General features: G+C 38.8%; 1 protein-coding gene across 6 annotated transcripts in view; it reads right to left on the bottom strand.

The window, feature by feature from the left end:
• The window catches only part of asap2a (ArfGAP with SH3 domain, ankyrin repeat and PH domain 2a), a 68601-nt gene that overhangs the window by 10689 nt on the left and 36810 nt on the right, over positions 1–21102 (bottom strand). For 4 of the 6 annotated variants that reach the window (XM_046856026.1, XM_046856030.1, XM_046856025.1 and 1 more), the window contains exons 3-13: positions 17800–17945; positions 16388–16462; positions 12542–12591; positions 9340–9469; positions 9047–9132; positions 5048–5123; positions 4872–4958; positions 4501–4509; positions 3237–3340; positions 3019–3088; positions 2512–2599 (exon numbers count right to left, since the gene is read on the bottom strand). In XM_046856026.1, the coding sequence (XP_046711982.1) occupies positions 2512–2599; positions 3019–3088; positions 3237–3340; positions 4501–4509; positions 4872–4958; positions 5048–5123; positions 9047–9132; positions 9340–9469; positions 12542–12591; positions 16388–16462; positions 17800–17945 (921 nt within the window). The remainder of the gene's footprint in view (positions 1–2511; positions 2600–3018; positions 3089–3236; positions 3341–4500; positions 4510–4871; positions 4959–5047; positions 5124–9046; positions 9133–9339; positions 9470–12541; positions 12592–16387; positions 16463–17799; positions 17946–21102) is intronic. The other 2 variants (XM_046856028.1, XM_046856027.1) reach the window with 1 other exon arrangement.

The raw sequence follows: 21102 nt of genomic DNA, 5'->3' as shown, positions 1-21102 counted from the left end.
TCTTATTCATGGTCATGACAGTCAATGATGCATCAATGACATGATAATTACCAGCCATGGCAGCTGGAGTAATGTTGTGATGTCATACAATGATTTTATGAGTAGACTGAGCACATATAGTTGATAACAGAACTGATTCATACATGTATAAACACAATGTTTGGTGACAAACATTTGATGATGAAGCAGCAATCTTCAAATGTAAAAGGATCATTATAAACGTTTATAACGATTTAGAACTCCTTCCATAGCACGTTTAGTGACATGATTCAATGTGAATCATGTCACTAAACGTGCATCTATGAACGCCGTCTCAAAGCAGCTTTACACAAATAATGTGGTGATAAATAATGAATAAAACTGTACTTTATAAGTCTAAGTTTGTCCCTGATGAACGAGCTGGTGGCGACTGAGGCAAAGGAAAAACTCCCCGAGATGGCATAAGGAAGAGATCTTGAGAGAAACCAGACTCAAGAGGGAACCTCATCCTCATCTGGATTGCACCAAATGTCCATTTATTACAGCTAAAGGATGTTGAGGTGGCAGTGATGGTGATCAGAAGCAAACTGTATTCCTGAATCAGTGTAGCAGACTGTTGACATTAACTACAGTCCAAATCCAAATCCTCAAAGCTCCTGTTCTTAATCCGTTATTTCATGGATCCCCAGGCCGGATGATCATGAAGGGATTTATAATGCAGCATTTAAGTAATGTGTCACTTTGTGTTGGGGCAAGAATTTGGAGAACCTCAGTACCAGTTCTAGACCAGCAGTAATACAATAACAAATAAAGATGTGTAAATTCAGATATACTATATTAAAACACACACTCACATTACTTTCCAACGTACTGTGCATTGGCCATTAAAAATAAAAAGAGCTACTGTGATTATAGGCAGGTTTGCGCTTCTTTTAGGTACACAAGCAGCATTATTAAAAGTAATTGCTGAGTAATGAAAAAGGTGATTTATAAACCCCTGGAAAGAAATGTAAAACGTGCAACGCGGAGGAAAGCAAACCAAACTGCATGAAAGAGATTTTGGCATCAACTACAAAATTACAAACCTACTGGGAAAGTAGTGTGCAACTTGTTCTTATTGTAATGATAATGTTGGAGTGAACAGCCCCCTGTGATCAAAGCTGGTTATCATGACATAATACATAATTCATACTTTTACTGATGTGTGAATAGATGTATTGATAAATATTGTAAGTTATAGGAAAGAGTAGTGGAAGCCAGGCTAAGAGAAGAGGTGACCATCTGTGAGCAGCAGTATGGTTTCATGCCAAGGAGGAGCACCACAGATGCATTAATTGCTTTGAGAATGTTGATGGAGAAGTATAGAGAAGGTCAGAAGGAGGTGCCGAGAGAGGAGTTGTGGTATTGTATGAGGAAGTCAGGCATGTCAGAGAAAGTATGTGAGGGTGGTGCAGGATATGTATGAGGACAGGGTGACAGCAGTGGAGGTTGGACTGCATCAAGGATCGGCTCTGAGCCCTTTCCTGTTTGCAGTGGTGATGGACAGATTGACAGACGAGGTCAGACAGAAGTCTCCGTGATATTTGCGGATGATATTGTGATTTGTGGTGAGAGTAGGAAGCAGGTTGAAAAGAGCCTGGAGAGAAGGGGAATGAAAGTCAGTAGGAGTAAAACAGAGTACATGTGAATGAGAGGGAGGGCAGTGGTGTGGTGCGGTTGCAGGGAGAAGAGGAGGAGAAGGTGGAGGAGTTTAGGTACCTGGGGTCAACAGTGCAAAGTAATGGAGAGTGTGTTAGAGAAGTGAAGAAAAGAGTGCAGGCAGGGTGGAGTGGGTGAAGAAGAGTGGCAGGAGTGATTTGTGAACAAAAGTTTATAGGACTGTGGTGAGACCTGCGATGATGTATGGTTTAGAGACAGTGGCATTGAGTAAAAGACAGGAGGTGGAGCTGGAGGTAGCAGAGCCGAAGATGTTGAGGTTTTCATTGGGAGTGATGAGGATGGACAGGATTAGAAACGAGTTTATTAAAGGGACAGCGCATGTAGGACGTTTTGGAGACAAGGTGAGGGAGGGGGCATTTAAATGGTTTGGACATGTGCAGAGGAGAAACATGGGGTATATCAGTAAGCAAATGTTGAGGATGAAGCCACCAGGAAGGAGGAAAAGAGAAAGGCCAAAGAGGAGGTTATGGATGTGGTGAGGGAAGACATGCAGGTAGTTGATCCGCTGTGGCGACCCCTAATGGGAAAAGCCGAAAGAAGAAGAGGAAGATTGTGGTACAGTTATAATAGATAATCCCATTTATCCAAGCGCCTAGAGTTCAGAACAAGTCTGTATACCTGAGATAAATGTTAAAGGCTTAGAGATGAGTGACTTTGCAGGGAAAGAGGGACAGGAAACGTCTGCAAAATTCAGGCTATGTTTGTGTGTGTGTGTGTGTGTGTGTGTGTGTGTGTGTGTGTGTGTGTGTGTGTGTGTGTGTGTGTGTGTGTGTAAAAATACACATTTCTGGTTTTGAAAGTGTATTGCCATACGTGAGATGAGGTCGAAGCTTTTCTTTTCGTCTGGGTTGTGCTTGACCTGGCAGGTGAGGAGGTTGAGCTTGGCTGGTGGTCTGTTTGGCTGAGAAAACAAGTGAAAGAATGCAACAGAAAGAGAAAGAGATAATAAATTAGCAAAGCGAATGGAAAAACAATGAAGAAAAAAGACTTCCGAAAAAGCAGCTGCAAGTCCTCTACTGAGGATTGACGGCATTCTGAGGTCATTAGAGCCACACTCCTGCATGTTCTTGAAGTAGGTGCGGCTCTGTTTCTCTTTTTTTCTTTTTTCGGGAAAAGAGGAAAAATTCCGAGCCGGAAAAAAAAAAAAAAAAAAAACGGAACAAGTTTGTAGCATTACTCAACACACATGATGTCCAGACAAAAAAATGAACAGGAAAACAGTGGGAGATTTTTGTTAAGATTTGATAAATATAAAGTGGATTAAAGAGAAAAAAAGAAGAGAAGCGAGGGAATATGCAGTTTAGTAACACTTTGGCTCACCGTCCCGTGGGAGATGGTCAGGTAGCCGTTCTTCACTGTGCACTTCCTCTTCTGCCACACTTTCCGAAGACTGGAGAAAGGAAACAGGAACAGAGTCATCTCAATGCTGCAGCCCTTCAGGCCTTCAGTACAGTTAAATGAATGTCGAAGGTGTTTTCATGACATGATGCATGAAACTCATGTCCAGCATTACAGTGGGATGAAGTTAACCCACTGACCCATCGCTTTTCTTGTACAGGTTCCCGCTTCTCTCTGTGCCGTGCTCCTTGTTCCCCTGCGGTTGGTGCAGACTGTAAGTGGTGCTCTGCCGCACCTGTGAATCCTGTAAAGCAGGAGAAAGGAGCATGTTGATGCTTGTGCACATTTCTCTTGAAAAAGGGACAGGAAGTGGTTATTCCCAGGGCCGAAGCAAGGGGAAAAACTTGCACTCTGATGCGATCACTTCCTTCGAGGAAACTGCCATCGTGGATGTCCCAGAACCCCCAGAGAGGTGACCGCATTCACAAACACATTTACAAACTTTGGGAAAGTAGTAAAGCCGGAGGGAAAGTGCAGTACCAGACTAAGGTTTCATATGTGCTTTATATGGAAAGGAATATGTGCAGATTAGATTATGAAAAGACACAAATATTCAATGTGTATTTAAAGCACAAGGAATTGACATTAGGTAGGTGAAAAAATAACAACATTTGAAGCCAAGTCTGATTTCTGCACCTCAACACACAACATAGATACATGTTTTTGAATTTTTAATTTAAGTCAGGTTAAACTAATTATTATAATTTTTTTTCTATGCAGAGGTGCCAACATTACTAACAAGACAATCCTAGAGTGCAGAATAGAAAACCCTGGTGCATGTGAGTGGACAAAATGACAATGTAAACAACAAAAATGCTGAAATAAATATTTTTGAACTTATATTTAACTGCAATTTATGAGATTTAAAAGGAGCCGAATGAGTGCTTACGTCCAACCAGTGACTGGTATTGAACAAAATCATAACTTTAAATAATAAAAAGGTAGAGTATGCAGAATTTGGGGGTAAAAAAAAAATTTGCTCTTTTATTAGTGATATGAAATATCTATTAATACATGAACAATACAAATGCACGTTAGCCAAAACTATATTACTGAATGAGCTGCAGGTTGACAAAAGAAATGCAAAATATTCACCTGTTGGTTTCTTTTGGTTTACAAACCAAGTTCTTCGAATTCCCATGTGAAAGTTCATGAAAATAACGTAAAACGTAAATGCGCATCCTTTTCCCTTCAGTTATCTGGCTTTATTGGCGCTTGATTTTTTTCTCAGCGTGCTGTACTTTTTTTAATCAACCCCTACAGTGAAACACAAAATGTTGGCACCTCCGTACACGAATAACAAAATCAAAGAAACAGGAGGTTGGAACTTTGTAGTCTCCCACCCCTTGCACCTTTCTTTAAAAAAATACAAAATAAAAAAGTGGACATCAATCAGGCACTTACTCTCCTAGACTTCGTTGGCAAAGGATGGAGGCATTAAGAAAAGAGAAACAAAATCTTTCCATCAGACAATTTACCCACAGCATGCTGCACAATAACAAACCAAACAAACACCGAAAGCACAGTCTTCTAAATGCTAAATCTCTTGGCTACTTGGTGGCCAATCACAGAGGTAAGAAGGTTGTTTACCTGCTCCTGATTTACATGTAATCACAACATGATTACAGATTACAAGAGCTAAAGCAGTTTGTTTGAGGTAAAAAACAATCATAGCATCTGAAGAGTGAATGACACTGCAAGAATTTCAAATCGAACTGTTTCAGTTAGTTCAAAATGTACTTTGGCTATACGTTATGCTCAATGCTCGGCCTTACCTCTTTCTGCTCCACCTGAAGTGCCGTCTTCAGCACTTCTCGTAACTGTGTGAGCTGCCTGCGTTCCTCATCCTGAGCCTGTTTGATCTGAAACACAATGCCAAATACTTATACTGTTAAAATAAATTACTTAATGTATAATTTCTAACCTACAGTAACGCTAATGTTATGCTCACCGTATGCAGGTCAGTTGCAAGTTTCTCTATAGAGGGTTTCAGGTTGTCTACAGCCTTTAGGCCGTCCTGAAAAAAACTGAGACAAGACGTACAGTCAGGTGTAAAAATACATCACATTAGCATTAAACCTTCACTGACATCCTGCCAACCAGCACTCACACAAACACACAAGTGCACACACTCTGATGGTCTAAAAATCTCTTCTGCCAATAGTGTTTCTCCTGACTTCTGAAATAATTGGTCAAAACCTACAGGATTAGGCCAAGTCTAACCTCATAATGCGGGAAATATCTGTATTCTGTCACACTAGTGGAGAGTTACAGGAATATTTTTGGCATGCATTCTCCTGGATGGACAATATTGATCCAGGAACCTTTTCACTTTAAGCTTTTCTCCCAACGCGCCTGATGTATGTGTATGTGAGAAGCAGCTTGGCAAAGTAGATCTGACAGAGCTGCAATATGTGCAATGTTTCTGATAAACAGATGCCGTTCACAGCCAAGGAAAAACCTTCACACATTCTTAACTCTTTGTATATTTCAGAAAACTAATAACTGGCCGGTTCTCATTTACTTGGACCTCAACTACAAGTAAAGCTGCACTGAAAGATTTCTTCCAATGTCTGACTTCAAACAGAAATGATCTCATCTCAAGGTCAATGTGCATGACCTTAGGGTAATCAGCTGTGCTGTTCCAAAGCATTGCTAATCTAACACGCTCAAGTCGGTTTCTCCTTTACAACATCAGGAGAATCCATCCATTTTCTAACCACTCAGGCCACTCTAAGGTGCTTGTTCGGTCCCTTGCCATTAGACTAAACTACTGCAACTTGCTCCTGGTCACATTTGACCTCTGGAAATGATCCAGAATGCAGTCACATGATTTATTTTCAACCTTCCTTAGTTCTCCCACACACCAACCCATTGCTACATTCCCTCCACTAGCTTCCTGTAGCCACCCGCAATAGATTTAAAACACAGATGTTTACCTACGAAGCCAACAGTAGAACAGCAATAAACTACCTCAAAGCACTTATCTCAATCCGCATGACTCTCCATCCGATTCTTAGCCACTGATCGACTGCTCCCACCATCTCTCAGGGTACAATAAAAGCATGTATCAAAACTCTTCTGTCACCTAGGTAGTGAGATTAAATTGCTCTTGATGTCCAAACAGTGGGGCAGTGGTGATTCAGTGGTTAAGGTGTTGGGGTAATGATCAGAAGGTCGGGTGTTCAAGCCACAGTATTGCCAAGCTGCCACACTTGGGCCCTTGAGCAAGGCCCTTAACCTTATCTGCTCTGGGGGAGCCGTATCATGGCTGTCACTGTGCTCTGACACCAGATTCCAATGCGAAGAAAAGAATTTCACTGTGCTGTAACGTATATGCAACAAATAAAGGCTATTCTATTTATTCTATTAAACAGCTGAGTCATTAGCAGTCTTCAAACGGCAGCTAATCCACATATTCCAGCTGTACTTAAATAAGCATTTCTCTTAAAAAAAATGACAAACCAGTACCAGAATGTATTTATTGACATAATCTCTCTGAATAAGAGTGTAATGCCACAAATGTAAACATATAAGGCTTATGTCTGTTTACACTTTAGGCTTACACACACCTATTCAACAGCATGAGCCTGACATTCACTATGTGTGGAAATGGCAATTAGCTAGCAAGGTTTTAGACAAATTTACACTTACGTCATTTATAGGCGTAAGTCTTTGATTGTTTTAGGTGTCTGACAAAGTCTGTCACAGTGACATCCTATAGGAGTAACTTCCATGTACTGTATATGCACTATATGGACCCATGTATTCATGTGGTAGCATTAAATTCTCCTTTATTTCAACTAAGAGACCCAAAACTGTTTTAGCATGATAATGCCCCTGTGCACAAGCCAGATCCATAAAACAAAAACAATAAACATGTGGTTTACATGGCTTCAAATGATTTAACAAACTAATTTAATTGTTAAAGTTTAGGAATTATAGTTTTCCTACTGCAATTTGTTGCAGTCGTTGCATTGTTAGTCACACACTTTCTTCTCATCTGCCATGTCACATAAGTACTATGGTCTAGTAGAAGCAATATAGAAATATACAGTATCTCACAAAATTGAGTACACCCCCTCACATTTCAGCAACCATTTTAGTATATCTTCTAAATGGACAATACTATAGAAATAAAACTTGTATATATTTCAGAGTAGTCAATGTGAAGCTTGTGTATCTTGTATTAGCAGTTATAATTTGGTGCTTTGAGTACTAAGAAATTTCTGAGGATTTAAGAATTAGAATTGTTGCTCTCCACAAAGATGGTGTAGGCTATAAGAAGATCAGTAACACCCTGAAACTGAGTTATAGTACAGTGGCCAGGGTCATACAGAGGTTTTTCTAAGAGGGGTTCCACTCGGAACAGGCCACAAGGGTCCAACAAAGAATTTGAATCCTCGTGCTGTGCGTCAGGTGCAGAAGCTGGATTAAAAAAACAGATTCATGAGTGCTGAGAGAATGACTGCTTTAGAGGTTGTGGCAGAAGTGGAAGCTCCTCTTGTCAGTGCTCAGACCATACACCGAACACAGCGCAACAAGTCAGTATGCATGGCCGTCATCCCAAAAGGATTCCTCTTCTGAAGTTGGCTTACAAGAAAGCCCACAAACCCTTTGCTGAAGACAACCTGTCTAAGAATTACTAGAACCATGTCCTGTAATCTAATGAGACTAAGATAAACTTGTTTGGCAACGCCCCGGTGAGGAGAACCAAAAAATTTGTGTCTTGCCTACAGTCAAGCATGGTGGTGGTAGCATCATGGTCTGGGGCTGCGTGAGTGCTGCTGGTAGTGCAGATCTGCGGTTCATTGAAGGAAACATGGATTCCAACATGTACTGTTACATTATCCCTGTTACATTATCCCTTCAGAGACTGGGCCAAACGGAAGCTCCGTGATGTCACAAATAGGATCCCAGCAATGACTTGTGCAGCTCTGTTGAATTCTATACCCAGGAGCATTAAAGCAGTGCTACATTAACAATGGTGTTCACACAAAATATTGACACTTTGGACACAGTTTTGACATGTTCACTCATGGTGTACTTACTTTTGTTGCCAGCTATTTGTACAATAATGGCTGTATGTTGAGTTATGTTCAGAGGACAGTAAATCTGTACTGCAATACAAGCTGCACATTGACTACTCTAAACTATATCCAAGTTTTGTTTTTATAGTATTGTCCCACAAGAACATAATAAAATGGTTGCTGAAATGTGAGGGGTGTACTCACTTTTGTGAGATACTGTATATACAGTTCCAAAATGTTTGCTACTGTAGCATATGTTAGAATAATATAATCAGTTTCCACTCTATTTCTTTCAGTATAGTGATAGTTATTTTGGGGGGGTTTGTTTGCACATAAGTTGCAGAGAGGTAAATTAACAGGTTGATGGATGAAACTCTATAATCAGTCATTTGAATTGCAAATAAAATCATCTTCATAATCATAACAATAATGGCAGCAGCAGCTACAGCAATATAAATATATACATAATAATAAATACATGAATAAATAATAATCGATACACAGGGGAAATTCAAATGTAGCCTAATTCTCCAGGAAATCCACACACCTGGCAACCCTGCTCTAAGCAGTGCCGATAATTCGCTCTTGGTTTTGGTAAAGGGAAAGAAATTATGCGCAACATTGACCCTGGCTAATTGCTTGAACCTTATTAAATCGCTACAGAATATCTAAAAAGCTGTGCGAGACAGCCTTATTCACTGAAGCTCATTTTAAAACAGCATCCCTTCAGGGCGTAATGAATCTGCATACACGCGATGTGGTGCGAATTTTATTGCAGATGTACATCACACACTTAATTGCTAATATTTTATTCTGTAACACTTCCACTGTGGACATTTTGGCTTTTGTGTTAGATTTTTATTCACTTGTTTTCTCGAGCAAAAGCTGCTGTTCTTCGAAAAATAATACCGTGGCCTTACTTGCATTGTGCATGGAAATACTTGATGAGATTCTGCAGTAGATCCACACCCTTCTTGATTTTTATCTCATTCACTTTGAGGAGATACTGAAACACCAAAAAAGGAGGAATATATCAGAACAAATGTAACAAAGCATTAACAGTTTTAAAAATCTAAGGTAAAAGTTGCTGCTAACATAATGAAAAAAAGAAGAGAAAATAAAATTTTTTTTGTCTAGTAATAACACAGAGTACAGACATAAAAAGACGACTTCTTCCTTCTCAGCACCTCAGCATGCGCCTTCACCTACTGACCTCGCACATCTGAAGCTGAAAGAAGCGCCTCTCCTTCTCCATCTCCTCTGCAATCTCGGCGCCGCTGATCTCGGTCCGGATCATTCCGTGCTGTCGAGCGTGCTCCTTTTTCTCCTTCTCAATCTTGGTGCTATAAGAGGCAGAAAATGACTTCTTAAAATAAAATAAAAAAACGGAAAAAACACACATACTCACGTTGACATCTTTTTTCACGTTGACAAGACACCACTCGTGAAACAGAGCAATCCTTACAGCTCCAGTAGCACATGTATCCTATTTTTCATGGCCACAGCATTTCCTTCGTGAAAAGGAAAGCCAAGCAGTAACAGGAATCCAGAGTTAGCGTCAACGATGGAGTTAGAGGGCTTTCTACTTCTTCAGGCAATTCAAACATTTTTTATTTATTTTTTTTTTGTTTGTTTGTTTTTACATTTTAATATCTCGATCCTGGTCAGCATGGTGATGGATCCGGGGTCCATCCCAGAATCACTGTGTGTGTAATAAAAATAGCTTGCTCAGGGCCCCATGCAGCTGAAATCGACACGTTTATTCACAAGCAAGGGCTGGTTATAATTCAGGGTGCCAGACGAATTCATCAGTGCCTTCCTTTCGTCTGGATGCAATGTTGCAGTTTACTAGATGCCATATTCTTCATTGTTTTAATGCAAAGCATTCTTTTCTTGATTCTTAAATCCGAAACAGCAAAACTGGTTTCTTTTTGACAACCAGATTGTGGTATAATGGTGTCACTTTTGTTTCCCACCCTATTTTCCAGTACAGTATCTTTCTTTCGGCTTCTCTCATTAGGGGTCGCCACAGCGGATCATCCATGTTCATGATCCACATGTTCGATTTGGCACATGTTTTTACGCCGGATGCCCTTCCTAACGCAACCCTCCCCATTTATCCGGGCTTGGGACCGGCACTAAGAGTGCACTGGCTTGTGCAACCCTAATGGCTGGGGTTGGTTCCCTGACCGGCAGCAGTGAGAGCGCCGCATCCTAACCACTAGACCACCAGTACAGTATAAACTAATCATATCAAAAAAAATGTAAGAAAAAAAGAAAAAAAAAAAAAAAGGACACTGCAGATGAATCATAAATACATGATCCTTGTGCATGTCTCCATTTGTTATGCGAGAAAGTACAAAATGTGGAGAATTTTGTTGATGGACTGAAAAAAGTAGAAAGCCATTAATTGTAAGCATTTACATCACAAATCAGGCTTAAAATGGCCACCTCTGGATCCTCTGCGTGCGAGTCTAAAGCCCAGCGAGTTTCTCATCAATTTGCCAACGAGGTTGACAAAAACCCAAAGCCAAACTGGAAAAAACCAAAAAGAAGATATAAAAAAATGGAAATAGCAAATGACAAAAGAGAGGATCATTCGCTCATTTATAAAGAGTGGTGGTGATGTTGGCAATGTTTTTTACTTTTTTATCAAAGTTGACAGACTACAAACGGACTATAAGATTGAGAACAGTCATGAGCACACATGCTCCAACATCCCTTCTAAAAACAGCTGGAAACATCAACTGTTAAACAACCTCAAGTTTACTAGACACACTGCCAACAGGAAAGCAATTTCCTGCCAGATGCAGTGGCACAAAACAAAATCTTTAGCAGGCACTAAAAGCACTTTTACAAACGCTAGGTCGGTATTCTAAACATAATAGGTATAAAAAAATAAAATAAAAAATTATATATATTTTATATATATATATATATATATATATATATATATATATATATATATATATATATATATATATATATATATATATTACACTGACAAGGCAGCAACAACGAATAGACCAAATCAATAATTAAAGTAGTTGCCATCGAATTTCCTTATTGATTAGAAGATCTATGATATAAAGCACACTGCTGTAAGCACTACGCCACTTCATATCACAAGCACTGCAGCTCTTTCAATCAGTGACATTTCAGAACTGAACAACAACTAATGCTAGAAGTAAATAGTACCATTGGACCACTGGTTACACTAAAGTATTGCAGCTAAAAGAAAAAATAATAATCTATTGAGTCTGTTTTGGAAAGTGTTTAATAAAAGCACTTGGTATTAGTAGTTTATATGATGCTTTTGGATTAAGCTCCTTTAAGAGCATGTATCTAATTAATGCTAGATTTAATTGGTATTATAACATTTCTTTTAAATAATCCAATAAACGGATTATTTAAATTAGAAAAAATAATCAGATGGCTCAATTATCAAAATAAAGAGTTACTTGCAGCCCAAACAATTATTTTTTTTTTATAAAAATGAATCCAGATTCTACTTCTTTAAACCAATCAGTTGAAATCTTTTTGGCTTTCTTTCAATCCTCTCACCTCATCTGTGCTACAGTTTTCGCATGGGCACACTTAGGCGTTCGTTAGTCGGACATCTGTTCACAATCCTCTAATACTCCAGACCTTTAAGACTGCTGAAACGACATGTAGCTCTCCTACTTCTCAGCGAGTAGAACCCGAATCCAACGGTGGCGCCGAGGGCAAATCAGCAGAACACCCAGGAGCGCTTTAACTCCATTATATCATCCGGCATCATTTTGAAAGACGATAATGAACTAATTGAAAAGTTTTTCGAAAACAAACCCAAAGAAAATAAGAGCTGATGGGACCAGAAGAGAAGGGAATCTCATGAAGCAGCAAAATGAAGCGACTGATGCCGGGAAATGATGAACTTAAAACTGAATGGCACATCGACAGCAACCCTGACTTTATTTAAATGGTATGGGAGAGGGAAAATAGCATTACCCTTTCAGTAAAGAATGTCCTTTGCTGCTTGGAAAATATATAAGAGCTATCATAAATCTCACACATTGAAGGAAAGAGGAAGGAAAAATCAAACACAGTTAGAGTGATAGTCGATAAGAGAAAAGGAGATGAGGTGAGGAGACGAACAGTTCATTATCTAAAGTGCTGGGGTATGGAGTTCAGGAAGTAAATGTGTGGTTCAGCGATCATTAAAAATGACGCCCACACAGAGAAAAGCTGACACTCTAATTGTCACATTGTAATTGTGCTTCTTTTCATTAGTTAATCACTGCCTTGCTGAAAGATGTTCAAATAAAAGTCATTGTATTTAAAACAATGTAGAACACTGCAATAAGTATTGAACCCATTCATTTTTACAATTCCAATTCTCACTCAGAAAGGCAGGAAAGGTTTAACTGGCTTACACTTTGGTCTCATAGTCCTTCCAGGCCTTATCAAACGGCTTTTTCAGATCCTGCAGAGACACAAGAGGGAAAAAAAACAAACAGCGAATTAGACATCGTTAGTGACGTATACTGTGACATATATATATAAAGGAAAAAGAACTGAAAGAGCATTTCACCAGTAGACTAATAAACAGGGTTTGGTGTTTGACGTACTGCACAATATAATAGACATACACCATTACTTCACTGTTATAAAAAATGAAAAAAGCACTTGGACTTGTAATAATATTGGTCCAATTGGAAATGTTGGAACTGATTCTAACACAATACACTTTTTGTTTATTGCTCTATAAAAGTCTGACCATGCTGCCCAGTTTTATTTAAGGTGTTTAGGGAATACACCCAGTGCCCAGAAGGGTGTGGTTTCTGACTGAACATCATAGAAGAAAAATGCTGTTCGACTATTATAGAAGTATTTCAGCATGATAATCCAGATGTTCAGTAACCAAGTCAAGTCAAGACTTAAATACTTATATAATTATCGAACAACATTTTTTTTTCTTCAGTAACCAAGACTTGACTTGGTAACTAAATATCTGAAATATTATGCTTAAATACGTACATCATGATTCGATATTATATAAGTAAGTAAGCATGCTAATCCTGATGTTTATTAACCAATAGTGTACAAGGATATAATACACCTAAGTATATTGCATAAGAATGAGAACAAGCATCCCACAGCACACAAAGATGCGCTAAAAGGCTCACGACATATTAAATGTATCACTTAATCTCATTACTGGATATAAAAGATTTGTGAATTGTGCTTTGCGCCCGTTCTTGCACTCGTATACTAAAACATAAAATGGGTCTTTATGTAGATTTCGAGTTCTGTTGAACGTCTGAAATGTTTTCTAATTCGCTTTCAGTATCTCTCGATCAAATGTTAATGTGCGAGAATGTGGGGAGGTGTTTTGCTGAAAAAATGAGCACTTTTTAATATACTCTAAAATCTCATGAGCTTTTATTTCTGCATATTCTCAACAGGGGAGTGCAAATAATTCTGCACTGGAATATGGGTTTCTGAAGCACAGACTTCAAAACAGGCTGTAAATTCAGTTTTAAGAACTGTATATAAGCTAATGTGCTTGGAACAAAACACACTGAAAGGGTAAAGAATCTCATGGCCCAAATCACAGAGTCATCATAAGAGCACGGTGGGAACTCCAGACCTGCTGCAGAAACGAGGGTCATTCTTTTGCCTGCATGGGTGAGCTTCACGAGTCGGTGACTCTCAACAGAGAGACTTCCTGTAGCAGTAGAGCATCCAAAATGTGGAGAGCTCAAATGGTTTTCTAGTAATGTCTGCATGAGTGGAGGCCAAGCACAGCTTTAAGCAGATGAGTATGTGACAAAGAAGATCTTTGGGAGACAGAGAGTGGGATGATGGGATTTGGAGATTTGGGTATGACATCAGCTTTGTAAATTGCTGTTATAGCATTTCCCAGAAGTCCCTACACAAGCTGGCTTAGGGCAGAGTGACAAAAAAAACACACCTTTCTTTGATTCTTTGCTTCTGACACAGTGTTCTAGTAATAGGTATTACACACCAAATACAAAAAAGTATGTATTTCAATGTTTTAATTTTGATTTGAATGTACTTCAAGCTAAAAAAAAATTAAGTTAAAACCACCTCACAGAGAATTGTGTTTGAATAGCATTTTAATTATCCCTTGTCTGCGGTGACTAGAGCGTGAAAGACACAGACTTTGGTAAATGGCTCGTGTGACAGCTCACATCTAGGCCTATAATCTCATCCATTAATCCATCACACATCTGCATTGGAGCTCAAGCAAAATCAGCATGGATTTTTAACATGTAAAACTTGGTTGTATTATAAAGACTCTGTAAAGCTCCTTTAAATACAAACACCCTGTAAAAATGTAAATCACACCCCATCATTTTCCATTGTAAATCCCAGTTAAAAAGACTTTGTAATACAGACACTCTACAGTCTGGGTAAAATATAGACAGAAGATAAAGCCTGGTAACTCCATAAAGTGTCCATAAAGCCGGCTGAAAACAGGCCTCACACACCCCGAGGAAACAGTAGGATGCATGTCATAAAATGAGGTCAAAGATAAAAATATTTTCCTCAAACTGTGCTAAAGTGGGTATTAGGTAACTCATAAAATCTTCATCTACAGTCTTTCGCCATTGTTTGACTTTCTGCAAGGAATATAATATCCAGTATATTATCTATTTATTGGTTATATTTTATAGTATCACAAGAGATTTTTGACACTTTACTATGTGCTATTACATTTATTTTCTCTTATAGTGGCTGTCTGAGGGCAGTTAAGAGGCAGAAGATGCTACTACAGAACATATACATTCACACCTATTAATGGTATGGTTGTAAAGACTTTGGAGAAGATTTTAGAGAATGGTGTACTAAGGTTGTAACCCAGACCACCGGAAAAACTAGTGGGTTTACATCAACAACATAACTACAACATAAGTTCTTCCAATGAAGACAAATCCAATTTTGGTCAATTAAAGATATATATATATATATATATATATATATATATATATATATATATATATATATATATATATATAAAAGTTTGTTCACGTACCTACGACAGAAAATGTAAAAAATTTTAAGTAATTTCTGTGCCCATTATTTTTAATTAAGCATCTTTTTCAATTCTTTCCTCAGTACAGCCAAAATTCTTGTTCAGGTTACTCATATATATCCTCAAAAGTAAATGTAGGTTAGGTTTGAGAACAATGGAGTATTCTTTAAAACCTCTGAAAGTTTGCTTGGGATCAAATTTCTAATAACAGTGGCTAAATTGGTGCTTTCTAGCTGACAGATTTTCACTGCACTCTAGAGAATTCAGGTCAGAAGTTCTCTTGAAGATGAGAAAAGTTTTTTTGAATCATAAATTAGACTGGTCTGAGTGTGTAAAGTCTGGACTTCATCCTAATTAAAGCTTAGCAAAGAGTGCCTAACAACTTTAGTTACAGATTCATGAATCTCCATGAGAGTTTCTCTCTCTCTGCTCAGCTCAGGGCCCCTTCACCATGGGAAGCACAGAGAGAGAGAACGGAAGAGGGAGGGCGAGAAGCAGGGAGTCTCCAGGGAGACGAGACAGAAGCCGAGAGAAGCGGGCTCATTAAGAGCTGATCGCATCATGCTTCATGTAGGAGCTAACGAATCACCGTCACATGGTGCTGGGGAGGGTCAGGAGGTCAGAAGGGATTTTAATTTGCCATAAATCACACCCATCTGTCCATCTGCTCTCTCACACACAAACTCAGCATGTCACTCGTAATTAATTCGGTCAGATGTGTTTAACTTTTGGGGCGCTCCTGGCTTTACTAATTGTGTCAATCACTGTTATGAAATCCTTTGCGCCACTTTTAATAAGCTGAACAGCACAGAGCGGAAAATTCGCAGCTACCAGCATGAAAAGAGAGAAAGCTGCTGTAAGGGGACTGTGTTGACTTGTGGAGGTCTTAAACCTATACTTTGGACGAGTATTTACGCACATCTTAACTGTATAACAGACTTTGAGCGTCTCTCTGGTTTCCACGGCACTGCTTTGTTCTCAAAGGTCTTACTGCGCACCATCGAAAAACACCATGTAATTACATAAAACATCCTAAGTGTAAACTTCGTTCTTCATCGTAAGCAAATTGCACTGAAGTTGTACAGTTTACCACGGGGTTACACTGCTATCCTTTTTACTTAAAGGATTAAAATTCGAGTTGAAGTGAACGTTATAAGACACAGGTGGTAAACCTTAACTCCACAGAATGTTGCAGATAAACCCACATTGAAACACTTACCCCCTTCACCCCTTTCAGATCGCCCTTCAGAAGACTGTCCAATGGAAATGTGATGATGTTATTCATGTTCTGAAACTGAAGCAAGAACAAGCATTAAAACTTTCTCCTACAGTTTCTATTGCAAAAGAAGCCCCCCCCCCCCTTTTTACATTAGGACTGCTTTCATCACATTAAGACTCTCATTAGCGTTGAAAATAATTCTTTTCAAATACAAATTCGGTGTCACGGTACAATGTCTTAGTGAGCTTCGAAAAATCACTGAAGCCCACCAGATGCGTTCTGTAAGCGTATGAAGACTATTGTCTCTAATCAACATTACACACATTCTCAAACTTCACAAGGAACCGAACTGACACTAATCCAATTTTATTGCACAATCCATAAAACATTAGAGGTGGGAATAGTCAATGTTTTGTCAGCTGTATTTACAATTCAGTTATGCTTATTCTGGTGACCCATAAGTATAATTATTGTTTAAGCATATTGTAGACTTGTGGGCTAAAGACAGACTGTGAAACAAACACAACAGGGCACATGCGCTCACATTTTACACGCCTCACAAAACTCTGTGTGGATTGTGGTTTAAATGGATGCGTGCTCCATGTGATGTTAACTGTAAAAACGCTTTGGAAATGAATCCAGTGTTAAAATGACTCAGAATGCACAAATGCATCACATACTGTAGCAACTGAGAAATAAATGTATGCTAAAAAAAAGAACTTTATTGAGAGAGGAATATGTGGAGGTAAGACACAGAGAACATGTGCATACTTAGGGACAATAAGCCCACAGGATTTATTCTTCATTTCTACAGAAATCAAATTTTGGTATGAATCAATGTTTCATAATCACAGAATTAAAAACAAAAGACATCAAACTGACTGATGACTATAGATGTCGTTCTAATGATATACAGTATTAAATATCATAACAGTAATTGAATTATAGACATATAAATGTCAGAGCACACATGATAAGCCACAGATGATGAGTGCATTGCTGAGTGTCCATGGCATTTTAATAACCAAAGGAAATGAGAAAAAAAAAACATTTGCTCTTCAAAACTAGAGCAAAGTGCTCTAGAAATGAGATGTTAATGAGTGAAACATATAGATGATTCAAATTTATCTAGTATACTACAAAAAGCATATGCAATTAAAGCAAATAAAATAAATTACTTTTTATTACTTTAAATGTTCTACTAGCAGATCGTTTACATTTATCGTTTTTACATTTATCTGCCAATAGAATAAGAAAATGTAAAACTTATTAGATTTTTTAGAAATAGGTTCTACTATTATAATTTTTTTAATAATTTATTGTACAACTCCATTCACACACACACACACACACACACACACACACACACACACACACACACACACACACACACACACACAGAGGGCTCTCACCAGATTCTTGAAGAGGGCGGTGAGCTCCTTGGTAAATACAGAGAACTTGAGGAAAGCTGAGCCAAGGTCAGGGTCATCCCGGTACACGCAGTTCTCGCCGAACTTCTCCAGAGCTTGCGTGTACTGTTCCTCGTTCTCAACATGAGCTGAAAGAAGAAAAGTGAAACATAATCTGTAAATCGATCTGCAGTAAACGGAGTGCGAGCTCATAAGGCATGACCTTCTCAATCACATCTAACACAGAACAGGATCATAATAGTTTGAGACACAAAACTAAAGCCAGAGTGTGCTGTGTGATTCCATGGGGTGTTTTAAAGTTATTATTTATCACATTCTAAAAGATAAGAATTCTTAAGACAGATTTTGATTATAAACAGTGCAAAGCGTTTTTCATTCGATGCACTGCATAGATTTGTAGTTCTTCCCCTAGAAAGCATAGATTAGAACAATCTTATTTATTCTTTATTACTGCAGTGTTTGTATAAAGCTGCTTTGAGACAATGTCCATTGTTGAAAGCGCAATACAAATAAAATTGAATTGGCAGTCCTACTAATAATAATACAGCAACTCTATGAACAGAGGATTTACATGCTGATTGATTACAAACAGTGAAGCAAAATTTAGTCTACTATTTCTTTGCATTTACAATCCCTCTTTGTCCGGTCATTATATAACCCCTCCTCCCAACAACCAGGTGCTGAATATTACCAGGGCTGATGTAAGGAAAACTCTATGCAGAGTAAACCCACAGAAAGCTGCTAGACCAGACAACATTCCTGGCAGAGTGCTCAGAGGATGTGCAAACCAGCTGGCAGATGTTCTCGCTTCGTTCGATCTTCAACATCTCTCTGTGCTCTGCTGTCATCCCAACAGGCTTCAGGGGCACTACAATTGTCTCTATGTGGAAGACATCTTGTGTCCTGCCTCAATGTCTGTCTGGATTGCAGGAGCACCACAATGAGCCCTGAGGGCTGTGTGCTCAGTGTTCCCTGCGGAGATTGTGAAGAACAGCACATTTTTTGGTGTTCACCTGGTCCCTCAACGCTAGCTCCATAACTAAGAAAGCCCATCAGCTTCTCCACTTCCTGAGAAGGCTGAGGAAAGCACAGGCCCCACTACATACACTTATCAAGTTCTACAGTGGGACAATTGAGAGCATCCTGAGCAGCTGCATCACTACCTGGTTTATGAATTGCGCCGCTTCCCTCCATCACATTTGTTTACACCGCACACTGTAGCCGCAAAGTCAGCACTTTTCTCACACACACCCATCACTCTCTTGCCATGGAAAAAGGGTACCAAAATATTCTGCCCCCCACCACCAGACTGTGTACGAGGTTCTTTCCTCAAGCCATTAGACTCAACAAAAATGTACTAGACTGTCTCTCTCTCTCTCTCTCTCTCTCTCTCTCTCTCTCTCTCACACACACACACACACACACACACACACACACACACACACAAACACAAACACAAACACAAACACAAACACAAACACAAACACGATCTCCTTCACTGCAATTCTTTATGCAATGCCTTTGCACCATCACCCATTTAGCTCTGTGTACTGGTCGGTGCTGCACGATGTCATTGTGTTATTATCTCACCGTACTGTGCTCTGTTGTTTGCACTAAACATTGTAAGCACACGTGCATACGTGCACTTTATAAAGTCCTTTAAACAGGCCACTTTGTTCTAGTCCGATTGTCCTTTAATGTTCATTTCTGTTTATTTATATAGCACTTTGGTCCTGGAGGAAAGTTTTCTCATTTCACTGTGTACTGTACTGCATAATGATTGAAATGACATTAAAAGACACTTGGCTTGAGTAAAAACACATATCGTCTGCAGTGTTTTCTTGCCATAGTTATTCCATGAGATTGGTGTCATTATAAGTTGCCTCCTTCTGGTAGATTTAAGATACATTCAATAGCAGTGGTAGAACCAGAACTTTGACAGCAGCTACTTCTAATCTCAGTGTCACCAAATCAGCCAATGTTTAATATGTCGCTTTAAAAAAAGAGTCAAACCGGGACTTCAAATTCTACAGGTTTAAAAATAGATGTTAGCGTGGCGGTACCACACGTAGCATGTTCTATCACTAAAAGGTGGCACACATGTCATGGGCCAGTCCAGAGACCGTTAATTAGGGTGGCGGACAACAGTGTTAAAGCGTGCATGGAACAGTGTGTGGTGATGAAGTTTTCTGTGAACTGACTGATTTAAACCTGTGGATATCTACAGAAGACCTTAAGCACAGTGTGATGAGATGCTCAGCCACAGTAAGACATTTGAATAGGGTAAACTTTTCAAAGATGTCCTTACGTTAGTCAGTGACCAACCTGGTCATTGTGGTTCCCTGATTCTTCTATTATTTGAGTATTCGCACGATTATTCCATCGATTAATCGGATAAGAAGTACTTTTTCTTCATTGAAGAGCAATACTAAATAAGAGAGAGAAAATAAGACAAAAATGAACAAGTAATTTGTTTACTTTTTATAAAATGTATAAAACAGAAATCATATAAATCAAAATAGAAAAATCTATTTCAAATTACGTAAAAAAATTTGAACCACACTGTACTGTGTTTTTCTTTATGTTTTAGTTTAAAATGATGCCAAACTTTGGAAACTTTGTGTTGTTTTCTTTGGATTTTTTTTGGAGAAACTTTTCTTGGTGTTTTCTGAATCTTCTCCTCGTCCCTTGTTGCTTCCCGGTCCGCCATTTTTCATTCTGCAGCGTCTTCGGTGTTTTCCTGTCCAGAACACTCCAGAGTTTAACGTGTGGCGCGTCAGTAATAACGGTCCGTGGGAAACACAATGCTCTGTGTGTAGTTAAATTTACTTGAGGAATCGTATCAGCCCTACTTCTATCTCGCTTAATGTTATCCTCTTGGTTTAAACTTTCCTCACATTCCTATTCTGTTAAACCAGGCACATCATATTTGCTTATTGTTATTTTAATCACTCAATTTCCACTCTGCTCCTGATAGTAACCAAATGACAATTTATGATGTCCAAAAACCCAGAACTTCCTCAAATCCACTAAAATAGAAACAGTCTTCCCCTCTCTACATCCTCTTACTCATGTTAACATGAGAGAACATGAACTTTTTTTTCTAATTACACTGGAAGTTCTACCGTGGTGTTAGCAATTAGTCCTCTTTCAGTGCGCCTCAGGGAAAGTGTGTAATATACGAGTTTAAACATGTCGTAAAAGTGCACTGCAAGCCATACATGTGTGTCGGTGGGGGTTATAATCAACACCTGGAGTGTTTATAGGTTATGCTTGTATATTATG

The sequence above is a fragment of the Silurus meridionalis genome, chromosome 8 (assembly GCF_014805685.1).
Source record: "Silurus meridionalis isolate SWU-2019-XX chromosome 8, ASM1480568v1, whole genome shotgun sequence".
Classification (NCBI taxonomy): Eukaryota; Metazoa; Chordata; class Actinopteri; order Siluriformes; family Siluridae; genus Silurus; species Silurus meridionalis.
This window is presented reverse-complemented; position numbering and strand designations above follow the sequence as displayed.